This window comes from Sorex araneus, chromosome 7 (assembly GCF_027595985.1).
Source record: "Sorex araneus isolate mSorAra2 chromosome 7, mSorAra2.pri, whole genome shotgun sequence".
In the NCBI taxonomy this organism is placed as follows: Eukaryota; Metazoa; Chordata; class Mammalia; order Eulipotyphla; family Soricidae; genus Sorex; species Sorex araneus.
This window is the reverse complement of record NC_073308.1, coordinates 59,446,770-59,463,936: the sequence shown is the minus strand read 5'-3', so window position 1 is coordinate 59,463,936 and position 17,167 is coordinate 59,446,770. Positions and strand designations below refer to the sequence as shown.

General features: G+C 46.6%; 1 protein-coding gene across 1 annotated transcript in view; it reads right to left on the bottom strand.

Moving 5' to 3' along the window:
• Window positions 1–586: 586 nt before the first annotated feature.
• TMEM154 (transmembrane protein 154) overlaps window positions 587–17,167 on the bottom strand; it is a 46,699-nt gene continuing 30,118 nt past the window's right edge. Inside the window, exon 7 of the mRNA XM_055144960.1 lies at window positions 587–3,928. Within this exon, the coding sequence (XP_055000935.1) occupies window positions 3,919–3,928 (10 nt within the window). The 3' untranslated portion in view covers window positions 587–3,918. The remainder of the gene's footprint in view (window positions 3,929–17,167) is intronic.

Genomic DNA, 17,167 nt, shown 5'->3' with positions numbered 1-17,167 from the left:
GGGATTGACTCATGGTAGAGCACGTGCTTCAAAAGTTTAAAGCCCTGGGTTTGATTCCTGACCCTGCAGCATTCAAAAAGAAAAACAGAAAAACTGAATAAATGTACAGGTTTTTCACATTTTTCTGATACTACTTACAACGTCATAATCTTCACCTAAGTTAGAGTTATACAGAGATTACTCTCAACGGATCTTTCCCTGGAGAAACTACTGCTTACTGTTTTTATTTTCTTATTCATCTCCATCCAGACCAAAAAAGTGAACAGAACTATGGTTTTTGAAAAATGTTCAAAGACCTATCTGTAAAGTACAAAAAGCCTCTAAAAATTACATGAAGTAGCCTGAGGCGAATGAACAACCGAATCCTCCATCTCTAAGTTTCAATGACTAAAATCCCACCCACCCTTGATTATTAAATAGTTCGACACATTATTTCTAACCTCGAATTACACTATAACAGAAGTCTTCATGTTCCTGTAAGCAATTCAGCCCAGGAACTGCGCTTAAAATAACGCCTCAAAGAAAAGCTTAGAGCATCTTTAGAGTTGATTACAAAAACGACTTTATTTTGTGTAGTTGTCCGGATTGTTCTTTCCTTAAATACGTGCTATTTAGAAAAAGTAATAAAGCAAAACAAACAAAACTCTTCACCAGATAATGACAAAAACCATCTCCAAGAGTACAAAGAGGAAGAAGATAAATTGCTAGACAGGGCACTATTGGCTGAGACGTTGTCAAAAAGCTGTTAAAACAGTGATTTAAGCAACTGGTGGTGTGAAAAACACAGGGATTAAAGACCAACTTCACACACACACACACACACACACACACTCACACACAGGAACACTACCCAGGACTTATCTCATTATTGCAACAATGAGGCCATGTGACATAGAAGCGAGACTGCCCTGGACAGCCTGTGTGACTATTAGGGGGAACCTCAGAGGCGCTTCTTCTCAGGAGACACTAGGCCTTTCGAGTAAATGTAACTCATGGCACTGCTTCAAGCTTTTTCCCACAGCTGCATCATCCCAGCATGAGACCGTGTCTTCCCCTGCCACTAATCTTCAGAGCTGGAATGAAATCTGACAGAAGGGAAAGTGGAAGTCCTGCATGTTTTCTCAGAATCAGGGCCGAGGTGCCGATGAACGGTTCCAACAACCCCAGGAAAAGAACAAAGGATCTTCCCAGTGTCATTTACCTTGCTTGAGCTCCAGGATGGGGTGAGGGGGCCTGGCAGAAAGATCTTTCCCCCCTCCTGGATTTTGGGGTGTCAGCCCTCTGGGCTGGTGTTAGAATAACAGTTTTGCATTCCCAGAGAGGAGTCATGTGGCTGGGTTAAAAAGTCCCAGACGGCTATTTTCAGATATTTATAAAAACGAGTTTCCTGAGGAGTTTTGACTAGTACAATGAGGTTAGACGTCTCATTGGCTTAAAAGGTACCAAAGTGCAATAAAACTATATCGCTTTCAAATATTCTAAAGTCAGATTTTTGCTCTTCATCACCCACTTAGGACAAATGAATAAGATTTTTATAAGCTATCATCTGAACCCAAATTTAGTTTAGGCTTATAAGCAAGCCTTAAATTTGTTAAGTATAGCCTGTCTACTGATTGGATAGTCATAAAAAGGTAGATAGTGGTAGGAATGACTACCTTTACTGTCTTGATTTTCAATATCTTAGATCATATCTCTTTAAAAGAAACTATATCTTTAAAAAAGTACCATGCACAGACACTGTGTAAAGAACAGCAAAATTTTCAGATATGCACTCAAGAGAAAGTTGATGGAGCTTACTTCTCTTTTGCAGGGACAAGGGGGAGGGGAGTCCTTCCCCTAAGTGGTGCTCACTGGCTATTCTTAGCCAACCAGGCCGCTGGTTCAGTGCAAGGACCCAAGGATGAGATACCACTCGGGCCCTGTATGCTGGAGATACTCAGGCCTCTAGCTACATCCAGTGATGCTTGGGGTGGACCATGTGGTACCAGGAAATAAATCCAGGTCAGGTACTGGCTAAGTATGCACCATAACACTGAACTACCTCCCAGCCTCTGGAGCTTACTTCTTGTGGAATTTGAAGTTTTTATACTGAATGAGAATAGTTTTATGATACCATGACATATTGCTTCCTCAAAGCGAACCTTCGGACTTCCTAACACATCTCTGAATTCTCAATTACTTGAGGGGGTTGGATGAAGCTTGTGGGATTAAGCATTCAGCGAAAGTCTGGATACCCAGAGGGAATGAAGGAAGCCGAGCCTTTTGTGAATCAAAATGATAAAGGGAAACAAACTTTACAGACCTGACTGGGCAGAAACAATGATTTGGAAAATGGTGGCATTGACATAAATATTGGCGTCACTGTAAAGCACAAGTTGGATCAGAATCTTCAAAACAGCAGTGAGAACAAAGATGCCATTCTAGGCCGTACTAACGAGAATCCTACAGATCAGACTGTCCAACTTATGTAGCATGAAGACTGTTTTTCATCAAGGCTCTGAGCAGTCCCCAAACAGTGGAACCTTCCAGCAGCATAAAGTCAGCCAGAGAATCCTCTCTCACTGTGTAGAGAGATCTCCCGGCTTGGAACTCACCCCCTAACATTATCATCAGCTTATTTCAGAGGCAAGTACTAGATAAAGGAATTCTGGAAAGGGACGGAAGGGACTTTTTCTGATACACACTCAGGCTGCTCTTTGAACCCAAGACCCCCGATTCAGCAGCTACTATTTGAGAGCCTCATCAGCCCTCAGTCTACATGTTGGAATAAAAGAAAGCGCCCACTCTTTGTTCCTTTCTGGGCATAAACTAGCAGGTGTCAGAGAAGCGCTGCGGGCCCCCAGCACACCGGAAGGCTTTGAGGGTCAGAATTAGAAAACTCTGGATGAAGTGCAGCCTGGTTTTATGTGGGGGGAGTGAGCAAGAGGGCAGTAGGCGCCACAGTGCATTCAGCACTGCTCCAGTTCCACACAGATGTCACCTCTGACAGACTGATGGTGTGTGGACGGCCGTGTGCAGGGGGACACGAGGCTCCACCCAGCTCTGTAAGAATGACTCTGCCCATGATTTCTGCCACCAGAGCGGGCATTTCTTGTTCTGATTCTGCCCATTTCAAATGACTATAAAGCTCTCCAAGAGATGAGAAATCGGCTGGGGACATGCCCCCCGACTCCTCACCACACACACACCTGCCCACACTCTCTCCTTCCCCACAGCGAAGGAATGACAGGAAACAAGAGTGAGATTTGGGGGCATGGGACCAAGCAGGTGATTTAGCTGAAGCGGGAGACACTAGCTCCTCAATGCATCCTATTCCTCTGAGAAGTTTCCAAGGGTGACTGGAAATAGCCAACACGACGGCCTCGAATCACAGAACAACACTTCCCCAGCACTGTGGGCTCTTCATCATGTCCTCTTGGTCCACCTGGGATCCGTGTTTGACTCACTGCCTTCTCTGCGACTCAACTCTTCTGGAGAGAAGAGCCCGTGGTCTGCCATGACGTCAGAGAGAAGGGCTTGGATAATCTAAGGGACTGATCCAAAGCCAGCTAGGGAAGTGGGTGACTCCCCCAAGGAAACAAGAGATAAACAGCTTCCTGACAGGATGCCAGAAGGTGAGAAGGCCACAGCAAGCTCAGGTGAGCACGGTCAGTGGGGGTCAGTGGCTCCTCCAGGCCCGAGGGCCGCGGTGGAAGTCAGTGCGGCCTTTTCTGAGCGCTTCTGCATCACGCATCCTTCAAGCGCAGGTGCCGCCGGCATTGGGAAGAGCAGGAGTTGGACAGCACAGCCAAAGTGTCTGCATCTGCATGGATGGGAAATTAATAAAATTCAGGTCCTCTTCATCCTCGGTTGGCAGGCCAGCAGGCTCCCTCCGGGGTGGCCTCTCTTGGAAAACATTAGCCCCAGTCAGTAGTGGGCTTAGTGGTCACTGAAAAACAACAACAAACAAACAAACAGTGAAACAGGAGCAGAATTCCACGAGCTCCAGGGCTTGGGTCAGCCCTCCCCAGAGCTGCCGGGAGCCCCCACATGGGTTCAGGGTACAGACCCACAATAGAGGCTGCTGGGGGGCTTGTTTGCTTGCTGAGAAGGAGACCCGCAGAAGCCAGGAGAGACGCCGAGCTCGAGCTCAGCGCTGCCCAAGCAGATGGAGCTGGGGCTTCCCCCTTTCATTACACCCAACCCCACTCGGGTATGAATAGATGCTAAATTGCCTTTTTTTTTCCCTTTGAAGAAAGTTCTCCATGTGTTGTTTTCCCTCCAGAGCGTGTGGCCCTGGCCTGTTCTCAAGAGCCTGTTTTTTTTGTTCAGAGCCACCAGGGATCTGGAGATGCCTTGGAGTGTCATTTGGAATTCAATGGCCGGGCGGCGCGGTGTGAACAGGCAGCAGTGATGGACGCGGTGTTTGGACAGGGCCGAGCTGCTGGCCGATGTGTGCTTTTGTGTCTCACTTGGCAGTCTCTGCTGAGTGTCTGGCGCGGCGGTTTTTCTCCCCGTGAGACCACACACCCACCCACGTGTCCCAGAAAGCCGGCAGCCCCAGCTCTCCTCCTGCTCTCTCGTCTACTTTTGAGCCCCACCCCTTAGGTCTCTGACTGACGTGACCCCAACCTCCCAGGACTGTCTGACAGTCAGAGTCGACACAACCTGCACCCCCACTGCCCTCAGCCAGTGCTCTCTGCCATCAACCTTGTCTCCGATTCCCAAGCGCAGGAGCCCCAGGCTTCCACAGCCACTTGACGGGATGGATCCACCAACAGATGGAGCGCCTGGTCGGTGGATGGGCAGATGGAGAGATGAAGGGAGAGAGGATGAAAGGGGAAGTGATGTTGAGCACATGTTAGTGCATCTGTGTTTTGTACTGTGTTGGGGAGAAGCTGAGCGAGGAAGCAAACTCCCTGGGAAAGGAAGAGCAGAAGCGGGCATGCTCTGTAGCAACCTTCGCTTTCCATGGAAACAGTTCCCAGAGGCAGGCTTCTCACCTAAGGAGCCATCAGACGACTCAGTCCACTCAGAGAATGGCGTTAGCCTGATCAACTGAACTGGGCAAGGCAGGTTCAGTTCTTGGAAATGGGTGGCAGCCAGCTAATAGTTCAAAGAGCCAGAAGTCCATCACCATCAAACCGAAGGCTCCAGACTGCAGGTCCCTTTCTCAAGGGCATGAAGGCTCATACTTCCTAAGCCACTTGACAGATAGAACTTTGACAGTTCGGCTCTTCCAAGCAGAGGACAAAGCTGAAGAGCAGCGACACAGTCCCTCTCCTGTCCATGGCACTGCTCTGCACCCAGCACTGGTCTGTGTCCAGCAGAAGTGATTTTTTTTAAAAGGTAATCATTATAATCACTATACAGCCAATTAATGTTCGTCACTTTAAAATACAAAATACAAATCAGTGGCAACAAAACTACTACCAGTCTTACCATAGCCAACCTTTGGGCATCTGTTCTTCTAAACTCCCTTCTTTGATAATAATATATATTCCTTTACAAAAAGTTTTTTGTATAAAAATAAGTATCTGGTAAGAAGATGCGAGCTCCCTGCCTCAGGACTAGCCTTAACCAAAATATGGTAACATCTGACTGCCTTAGGTTTCAACAACTTTGTCATGGTTTATTTTGCCAGCTTATATCAACAAAAGCGCTTTCATGACCCATTTTTAACAAGCAGGAAACTGGCTGATCAGGCTGGGAAACGAGGAGCAATGTTCCCAATCGGCCAACAGGGCTTAGCTTTGCCCTGGAGACTGCCCCTTGCTTTCTCAGTCCATCAGTTTTCTCCCTGCCATTTTTGAAGGGTCAGATCGATCGATCAACTACAGATGTGTGCACATGGACGTGGGTGTTTTTAATCAGTTCATTGTCTGTCTGTCTGTCTGTGTGGAATACTCAGTGTTGGAGTCATAGTGAAAACCAGTAGTAGAAATTAGACCTGGGGAAGTAGAATCATCATAAGAGATCAGAGTGATATGCAGTCCAGCAATTTAAAGGGTCTAGGTGTTTTTGGAACTTGTTAGAACAGGTTTAAACAAAGATTTCTTATCAGAATGTTGAGCCTTCAGAGAAAGCAGAATTCTCAATCTAAATTTCTTATTGGAAGAACATTAATGGTTATTAACAGTTGAAATTCTTTCGAACTTAAGAATCTGTACTATCTAGGAAGAGCTGCGGAACGAGAGCCTGAAACTAAAGTGAAATGTTCAGAGAATGCAAGGCTTTATCTTACAAGCATCAGCCAATTTTAATGAAAAAATTAGGCTGTTTTACAAACAACAGAGGTACAGAAAATCAAGTTTCCTCATGTTTTCATAAACATTGGCAGTTCACGTGTATTTTTCTATGCTGATATCAAAGTTTGGTAAAAACCAAAGGGCTTTCTCTGTCAACATGTTTATATTCTTGTAGAATTGCTAAAAGTATCTGTTGTAGAATGGCAGAGTCTGGCAAGCTACCCATGACATATTCAACATGCCAAAAACAGTAACAATAATGTGCTCTTCATGTTCCTGGAACAAGCAGATGCCATCGGGCTACAGTAGCATGTGAAAGGGATGAATGGAGACATTACTGGTGCCCGCTCGAGCAATCAATGAGCAACAGGATGACAGTGATACAGTGATAAAAATAAGATAGGGTACTGGAGTGATAATGCAAAATTAGCACCAGAAGGTGTTAACATGTTTGGATCACATGTGGCTGGCTGCATTTTAATCCTCGGCATCACATGGTCCCCCACGGAGCACTGCCAGAACTGTCCCCTGAACCCAAAGCCAGGAGAAGCTCCTGAATACCATCAGGTATGGCCCCCAAAACAAACAAAAAGAGATCCGGGTTGGGGAGATGACTCAAAGGTCTGGAGCACATGTGTGGCAGGCTCAGGACCCGGGGTGCAATGCCTGCATGGCCCTCTAGCACTACTGGGGGCTAGCTCTGCTGGACGCTCATGCTGCTGGGAAGAAGCTCCCCCGGGTTAGATTCTATTCATCCCACACTTTGTACGAGAGTCTTCTCTTCTCACTCTCCTGGACAGGTAGACACCTTTCCTTGCCAATGAACAGGACATCTTTCTACTGGTGACAAAGTACTTCATTGTCTCAGTAGGCCAAAATCAAATTTTAGCTATATTTTTTATGATTAAACATTTAGGCTCTTTTCAATTGTAGTTTCTAGCTATTAGAAAAATTTCTATATCTTAGAACACTTCCAAATGTTACCTTTGTACAAATATCTAGAGGAGGAAATGTTAGACTAAAATCTGTGCATTTGTAAAGCTAGAGTAGCCCTCAGTCCGTTATGCCTCTTCTTCAAAATATCCAGACAAATACCCAAACACTTGACTTTAGAGAAATGTCCTTTCTTTCTCAGTCTTTCCAATGCAGAATATTATTATTTCTGGTATTTACTGGACTAGAGCGATAGCACAGTGGGTAAGGTGTTTGCCTTGCACGAGGCCAACCTGGGTTCAATTCTTCCATCCCTCTCAAAGAACCCGGCAAGCTACTGAGAGTACCTCGCCCACACAGCAGAGCCTGGCAAGCTCCCTGAGGCATATTCAATATGCCAAAAACAGTAACAAGTCTTACAATGGAGACGTTACTGGTACCCGCTTGAGCAAATCAATAAACAATGGGATAACAGTGCTACAGTGCATTTATACATTCAGTAATGATGAATTTACCTTTACATTTTTTTAAAAATGACAAGAATAGACATTTTTCTCAAAGCTCTTCTGGTAATTTTAATTTCCTCTCTCTAGCTAAATTGCATATTGATATTCTTTGCTCATATTTAAAATGAGAGACAATTATATTTTTATTGGCTTATGTATTAAATTTTTGTTCATTATATATATTATAAATTCTTTCCCCAGTTTATCATTTAACTTCTAATTTTAGTTATTGTGTGTTTTTTAAAAAATATTTTTGATTTCTATTTTGGGGATGAGAGGGTTGAGAACTTTTTCCCTTTTGGCAGAGCTGATGATCAAACCCTGAGTTTTATATGTATGAAGCAAACATTCTACCTCTGAGGGAACCCCCAGCCCCCCGAGTGGGTTTAGAAGTATAAAATGTTTTAAGTTAATGTAAATTTTTGCTTTTCTGATAATGGTTTCTGATCTGGATGTCTTGCTTTCAAATAAATCTCCACCTTAAAGTTATATAATACTTATCTATAGCAAAAAAAAAAAAAACATTTTTCAGAATTTCTTTTAGCCTAAAGTGTGAGATTCAGGTCTTGTGTGTGTGTGTGTTTGTGTGCATTTGGGGGGGGGTATCACACCCACTGATACGCAGGGGTTACTCCTGGCTCTAAACTCAGGAATTACTCTTGATGTTGCTCAGGGGAGCTTATGGGACGCTGGGGATAGAACCCGGGTTAGTCGCTTGCAAGGTAAATGCCTTCCCCACTGTACTATTGCTCCAGCCCTATGAGGTCGAGTTCTAGATTTTCCCCTCCTGTGTTTATGGCTGTTTATACATCTTCTAGTTTGTTCTAATCAGGAGTAAGTCCCCGCTGGTCCCGGGTGTCATCGTCAACACTGACACAAGTTCTTTGCTCATCCCTCTTTCTGCTCCATCTTACAATTGCTCTTTTTCCTTTTTTTTCTTTTATAAAGTATCCTAGCCACTTTCTTACAGTTATACTCCCCAAGGAAACGTTCATTAGGCTCTTTAAGTGCCAGGATTGACTATAAAATGATAATTTTTTTTACATTATTGTCTTTCATTCAGACAGCGCATGTCCCTTTCCAGTCATTTAAATCTCTCTGTCCCTCCATAAAAACTTGAATGATTTCTTCGGTTATTACCCCCCTATGCTTATGATGAAGTGCATGCCTGGGTCTTTCTCTGTTTGTAATTTACTTTTCCTTTCTGTTAGTTATTGCAAAGGGCACAGCGGGTGGTGCCTGAGGGGCCCAAGCTACTCCAGGTGGTTCTCAGGGGTCACTCGGTATCGAGAACCCACCCAGGGCCTCACATATGTGAGACAAGTGGTCTCCCACTCTGAGCCACACCCCTGCCCCACACCTAGGGGCTTTCCTGTGTCACTTTTGCAGTGGTACCAATGTTGGTATGGGCAATTTAGTAGGTTTGATTTTTGCAGAGTAGAAGCGAATAAAGGGGCAGGTAACAAGTTCGCATCAGGCCTCAGCCACTTCCTTGATCACACCTGTTAACCTTTCTTAGCCAAGTTTCCTGTTCTCCCCTCACCTGCCAAACACATCATGAAACCATGTGCCTGTGGGGTGGTACATTCTGCATGAGAAAATGAGGGGGAAGCACAATGCTACAGACTTGACCTAATACGTGGTATTCCTCCTGGAGAGAATCTCGAAGGTGTCTGCAGGAAAACATTGCTCCGAATATCGAGAGGCTTTCAGACACCACCTTCTAAAACAAACTTGAAATTTCTAAAGAGAAGATTCCTCCATATGGCTCGTTCAGAACATTCTAGGAGAGTTTTGGAAAGTTTTTGTGTACTTAAGTCACCACAGATCCTAGGAGCTCAGACCTGGTCCCTATTACTATGGCCCTGAGAAGCAGGAAATGCATGTCACCACCGCCAGACGAGAGGCATCCCAATGTGGGGATACGTTGCTCCAACTAGAGCAGTCCTCACAGGTCAGTGCTCACTGGCGGCACTGTGACCCGGCTGCCCGCGGCCTACTGGTCGGTTGGCTGAACCAGGGCGTCCTCTGCCCTGCACGTGCATTTCTTTATTTAGTTAGCCCTTCCCGGCTGCCTCTGTGGCTATTTATCATCTCTGCTAAATGATCAAATAAACTCAGACGTTAACTCTGGCAAATCCTCGAGTTCCCTGTTAAAAATACCTTGGCACACTGCCACAGAACGACAACAAATAAAATAAGAAATCCCACTTCAAACCTCTATTGCTCGTCTCAATGGTAATGCGCGTGGTTTTAGCAACTTATCTCTGACGGCGGCTTTAATGAGTCATTTTCTCGGAGTGTCAAATAGATAATTTAAGAAAGTGGGCCGCCCTTCCCCGAAGCCCGTCTGGTAACAAGCCTGTGAACTGTGAAGCCTGCGGGGTGGATGGAGGAGCGACTCCTTCTCTGTCAGAGAGCACCGCAATGCGAGGCTCCCCGGGAAATGAGGACAGCTGAAACTCTGACACCTGGTTTCATAACTGCCCCTTTGTGCTCGCACCATCAGATAAGCCATCTTTGTTCTCCTGTCCAGTTTATCTTGTAACAATCCTTCTTTATGACCACAGCGAATGCGCCCTGGCTTCGAGCGGGGAGATAAACCTCAGCTGAGCCCTTCTGTGTTAGGGAGACTTGTAACTAGGTTTGGGGGAGGGAGGTTCACTTTCACACCAAGTGACTTAGCAGTTAGGTCCTGTGGTCCTGGTGTGTGGCACCATGTCGTTCCTTCCCCTTCCTGAGAGGGGCCTGGCCAGGTGGGACAAAGGAGGTCAAGCAGCTGCCCATGGCAGACCCAGGCCCAGAAGCCCACGGTGGTATGTAGTCGGTGTCATGTGGGGTGTGTGTGCAGTGGATGGTGCCATTGTTGGGCCTCATCAGGGCCTTTGTTCACACAGTGCTGCAGCTTGGCAAAGCTCATAGGCCTTCTCTTACTCACCGCATACACACAGACACACACACACACCACGCATAGACCATCTACACACCGTCCACATAGCCCACACCACACACTGTACACGCACCTCACACTATACACAGGCATCATACACACGCCACACATGATACATACTACACACATACACAAGCCACACACCACACACAGTAACACACACATGCCATACACACACCATACACATACCACATACCACTCGCTGCACATACACCGCACACTACACACACACCACACATGATACAGACTACACACCATCCACACACCACACACTGTACACATCACAATATAATTCACATATCACACACAATAAACATACTACACATATAATACACATACCGCACACCACACATAACACACACACAAACTATACATACCACACACATGCCACACACCACTTCACACAACACACACATAACCCACACACAAACACACAGCACACACAGCTCTCCCTCCCGCCCCAGTGCTGTCTGAGGCTCTGGCCCTGCGGGTTTCTAAACTCCCTTTGTAATCCTCCTAGCACTGAGCTCAGGTTTGAGAGAAATCAGTTGGCACTTCATCCACTTTAAACACTCAATACTTGTTGACTTTTAGATGACATTTGAGGGACGAGAGAGGAGAGGAGGAAGAAGCCTATAAACTAAGAGAGCACCTGGGCGTGGCCGCAGGATCTACTCAAGCAGAAAGGCCAGAGCTGTCCACACGAAACTGCCCTTCTCGCGCGGGGGCTGTGCTCAGTGCTCAAACACATATTTCACGTGGCAGAGGCCCTGGCCCCCACCCCCCCAAAAAAAACACCTCATGATTTATTTCACTTTGGCAATGGCAGCACACCCTACTCCAAATATTTAAATATATTAGCCTCCAGACTCATGGCAGTTTTCTCACTGCTAGATGCATTGTTTTGGGGAGGGGGAGTGGGGGGCTGGGGTGCTTTTGGTTTTTAGTCTCCAGTTTGCCTTGTAACTGGAGTATCTCTTTTATTTTATTTATTTGTTGTTGTTGTTGTTGTTGTTTGTTTTTTGGGTCACACCCGGCGATGCACAGGAGTCACTCCTGGCTCTGCACTTAGGAATTATCCCTGGCGGTGCTCAGGGGACCATATGAGATGCTGGGAATCGAACCCCGGTCGGCCGCGTGCAAGGCAAACACCCTACCCGCTGTGCTATCACTCCAGCCCCATATTTTATTTGTTTTTAATTTTAATTTTTGTCTGTTTTCTTGGGGGACCTACCAGCAATGGCCAGAGGTATGCCTGCTCTACACTCGAGAATCACTCCTGGTGGTGCTCACGGGACCATACAGGATGCTGGGAATTGAATCATGGTTGGCCTTGGGCAGAGCAAACTTCCTACTCACTGAACTATCCTCCCAGGCCCTAATCTCTGTTATTTTGACTAATGAAAAACTATTAAAAGGATAAAGTTTTTAAAGCAATTCTTTTAGAGTTGAGTTATCTCTCTCCCTCTCTCTCTCACACACACACACATACACACACACACATACACACACATGTGTTGCATAAACTTGGACTGGTCATTTAACCTCTCTGAGCTCCAGGTTTAATTACGACGGAGAATTTCACTTTGAACTGGCTATCTTGGCATGCCACTGGCCGAGTGAAGCGCTGAGTAGGTGCTTGCTCAACAAATAACTTTGAAAGAAAAAGACACCAACAATGGTACTTCGTAAAAAAAAATAGAGAAGGGAAGAAATATGGGGTGGAGAGATGGTATAGCAGGTGGGCACTTGCCTTATACACAGCTCAGTCCCCTGTATTACACATAGGCCCCCAAGCCCCGCTGGGAATAATCCCTGAGCGCAGAGCCAGAGTAAAACCTGAACACCGTTAGGTGTGACCCCCAAAGGAAAAAAGAAATAGGAAAAATTTCACAAAATACCCCATTAACCTAACTTGGACTTCTCTGAGAAACAGTGAAGTAATTCATTTTTATAGTGCCCTAGATGTGGGCACTGTAACATATGAATCATCAAAAAAAAAAAACAACAATCACATGAGGGGTAAATACTTCATCCCCTTCTCTGGGGTAGAGCTAACTTAGATCATCCCTCAGGTAATCCTTCCTGGTTTAGAGAAAGGCTCTGTGACTGCCTTCTAGCTGTTACTACTGTCCTTTCAAAATTTGAAATCCACTCGGATGGAGCCAGATCACAGTCTTTCTTCACTCCTTGCCACTGTTGCCACTGGCTCGAAAACCATTACTGTGACCAGCCACCGGCATGAGGGAAAAGAGGCAGGCGCTTGGCTGAGACAGGCCATTCCTCTCCTGGGCTGACCCAGCAGGGCTTCTAGGCTGGACGCAGGAGACTGGCGGGGCCAGCAGCACCCCATGAAGGGGACGCTGCTCTGCTTGCTGGAACCCCTCACGACCTGCGGGCATCGGGAAGGTGCTGCCAGAGAGCATGGCAGCCGTCAACAGGAAGCCCCGTCTTGACAGAGAAAGGACATGGGAACAAATCCAGAGAAATGAATCTGTGTGTTGTCACTGCACCAACAAGACTCAACAACGTCATCAGGAACATTTCCGGCAGCTGAGAGCAGGCCTCTCTTTCTGCCCTACGCGCCCTTTGGACTCAGTTCTCTAGTGCCACCCCCAAGGCTCCAAGAGGGAGAAATTATAGGAAAAGTCCTAGTGTGGGAAATAAGAATATGAAACGCGGGGCTGGAGCGATAGTACAGCAGGTAGGGCATTTGCCTTGCACGCGGCCAACCCGGGTCTGATTCCCAGCATCCCATATGGTCCCCTGAGCACCGCCAGGGGTAATTCCTGAGTGCAGAGCCAGGAGTGACCCCTGTGCATCGCTGGGTGTGACCCAAAAAAGCAAAAAAAAAAAAAAAAGAATATGAAACGCCCTTTTCCCTGCATCTCCCTTGTCTTTTCCTACTAATTTTTTTTCTTTTTGGGTCACACCCAGCCATGCACCAGGAGATACTCCTGGCTTTGCACTCAGGAATTACTCCTGGCAGTTCTCAGGGGACCATATGGGATGCTGGGGATCGAACCCAGGTCAGCTGCGTGCAAGGCAAACACTCTACCCGCTGTCCTATCGCTCCAGCCTATCCACTAAATTTTTGGAAGGTGGTTCCCATGCTCAAGGCCCCTCTCCACATGTTCGGACAGGCCTCACGCATGAAGGTGCCGTCAGAGGAACCCAGGTGTGTGTAATCCCATCAATGGCCAACATCCAGAGACTTAAAAGCAAGCTCCCAGATATCTTATAACCTACTTCTCCCTCTGGGATAAACTCACAAGCTTCCCATGGTGTATCCATATGCCAAAGCCAGTAACAAGCTGAATCTCATTCCCCTCACCCTGAAAGAGCCTCCAATGGGGCATCAGGCTTCTAAAATCTCAGGGATAGGACGAATGTAGAGGTTACTGAGACCGCTCAAGCCACTCCACGATCAACGGGATTTCGTGATCGTGATCGTGGTTCCCAGGAGGCCCAGGGGCCCTGCCACTGATATTTGGCCAACCCGGATAATGGTTTAATGCAAGGGTTTCAGGATGTGACACTGCTCAGGCCCTGCAATGCCAGGAGACCCAGGCACCCCAGCGGTGCTTGGAGACCTCCAGGGCTTCATCCAGAATCGCTCCGGGACTCAAAGCCAAGCCAGGCATATGTCAGACAGTTCCCTCACTGCTGGACCGCCTCCCAGCCCCCTACTGAACTTTTAAAGCATGAAAGTCATAGTTCAAACTTTCTTTGGCAACATCCCTAATTAAAATGTGGTGCCACTGTTTCAATTCCACAACTCATGGACAATGTCCAGGCAAAAAGCAAAGAATTGACTACGAGTCAGCCAGTGGGAGATGGGAGGAAAGAGGGGACCTGAGAGCTAACGGTCCTCATTCAGCCAGAGAATGGGGCGAGGGGGTCTTTGCACCTGGGGTGCTGAATTCAGCAATGGCCATCCACAGACTACCCAAGAGGACTGATCCCTGTAAATTGCTTCTAGAAGTTTCCATTTAGCAGGAGCTATGTGTTTCTCCTAAGTTCCATGGTGGTTGCTCTGTGAGGCTCAGTGTTATCTGCTTGCACGGTGAAGGAAGGGGACGGGCAGAGGGGAAAGCCACTGGTGAAACCCACGGGAGCTCAACCTTGTGTCCAGGCAGGTTCTAAGTCCAGGGGCTGTGGCGGGGCTAGAACCTTTGGCAACTTCCCACTTGATTTTTCTGTGAATGTAAAACTGCTCCCTCCAGAAAAGTTCATCTTGTTTTTCTGTCTAAATCCACGGATAGGAGGTGGGGAGGACTCCTGCGGGAGAAGAAAAGAGTTTCTAGTTTCATTTTCCAGGTGCTTTAAAACATACACAGTGGTTTATTCTCTCCTGGGGGCCTGTGAAACTAGAAAGACAGGTGCCATTATTTCCATTTCCAAGAGGGAAAAAAAAATGGAAGCTCGGAGATTAAAGTGACTTATCTTAGAATAAAGAATCAAAAGGCAGCTGTGTCTTAGAACCAGACTCCTGGGCCAGGGACAGAGTTCATGTCGGGGGGCGTGTGGGGACCCTGGGCTCTCTCCAAGCATCACACAGTCCCCCAACAATGCCAAGGTGGCTCTGGAGGCCACCCCTCCCCCTAAGGCACCCAGGGCCAGAGCAGCACCACCTTCCTGCTGGCATTAAAACATCTGGCTGTTTGGCCCCTACAGCAGGTTCCCTGAGCATTGATGGGGAGACATCCCACAAAAGAAAACCCTACAATCATACAGTCTTCTGGTTCCTGTCTCAGGGTACACACCACCCATGTTTCTATAGATTCACCAGGTTTCTTTTTTTTCTTTTTGGGTCACACCTGGCGATGCATAGGGGTTACTTCTGGCTCTGCACTCAGGAATCACCTCTGGTGGTGCTCAGGGGACCATATGGGATTCTGGGAATCGAACCAGGGTCAGCCGCATGCAAGGCAAATGCCCTACTCGCTGTGCTACCGCTCCAGCCACTAGATTCACCAGGTTTAGAGAAGCAAACACATCTCTCAATTAGATAAAATACTAAAAGTCTGACCAAACAACGTAATTAGGATTGGAAGTTTTTTAAAATTTATTTTATTTTTAATTATTTTTTATTTTTAGTTTGGGGTCACACCCAGTGATATTCATGACTTTCTCCTGGCTCTGTACACAGGAATTACTTCTAGTGGTACTTGAGGGATCATATGGGATGCTGGAGATTGAACCTGGACCAGGTACACACAAGTGGCTTACCCACTGTACTATCTCCCCAGTCCCCCAGAGCTTCTTTAAAAATATCTGTGTATATATTTTGGCTTGGAGGCCACACCCAGAAGTGCTCAGGGCTTACTCCTAGCTCTGCTCAGGGATCACACCTGGCAATGCCAGAGATCAAGCCTGGGTTGGCTGCCCTCAAAGCAAGCACCTTCTACACTACAATCCCTGGCCCCGTGACCAGAGAGTCTTAAACTGTTTCCACTTAGATCCCTTTTCACCCAAGAAACACAACATGGACAAGTATTGCCAGAAATCCTGGGTTCATGCCAAGGTTGATTTCTAATTAATTTTTGGTCCTTGTGCATTCAGAAACATCTTTCTCTAGCCAAATTTTTCATGACCTTTCCACATTCAGCTCTGAGTTGTGACCCACAGCTTTAGAAATTAGAGACCAAAATAATAGGAGAAAGAAATTAAAAAGAAATCATTAGAGAAAGATTATTCAAGCCGTGAGAATAACCTTTCCCCAAATCCCAGACTATTACGAGGGTTACTCTGAAATTGCCGACATGAAAGGACCACGATGGAGAGAAAGTTCCCAGATTATTTCTGGGAGATCAAACATATTCCTGATTTCTTAGATTTATTCCCCATCTCCTTCCTCCCCAAATCACTGGGGAGACCAGGAACAAACATAATGTTCCCCCTCCCCCACTATGGATGAACCTGGGACATAAAGCACATGCTCATTAGCCCGAAAGTCTGATATGTGAGTTTTAGTCAAACAATAGCCAATACTTGCTGAGAGCTTGTTTGAAGCAACGCGGTATTCTAAGTGCTTAATCCTTTTCTGAGATTTTCGTGAATAAGAAGCAAACTTGCTTTGCAATATTAAAGCATCCTTAGAAGCAATTAGAAATGGCCCGAGGCACCAAAATCTGGTTCTAACCCCTGCTGCTCCTCTAACATTGCTGGCACCCCACAAACAAACCAGCTGAAGAACCACCAGTTATCCTGGGGATCAGAGCCAGATGGTCTGGGCCAACACAGGCACACACAGACCCCCTTTATTTCACTTGTTTCTTTTTTGGGGGGTGAGGATGGGCCACACCCAGTCAGGCTCTGGGCTGGCTCTGCACCAAGAGGTCTCTTCCGGTGGTGCTCAGGGCACCATCTGAGATGCCAGGAATTGAACTGGGGCTGGCAACATCCAGCCTCAAACATCCCCTTGAAAAACATTTTAGCATACAGCAGTTCTTCATGTAGATGACAGCCTTTTGTCTTTTTCTTTTCCTTCCTTCCTACTTCCCACCTTCCTTTGTTTTCTCCTTCCTTCCTTCCTTCCTTCCTTCCTT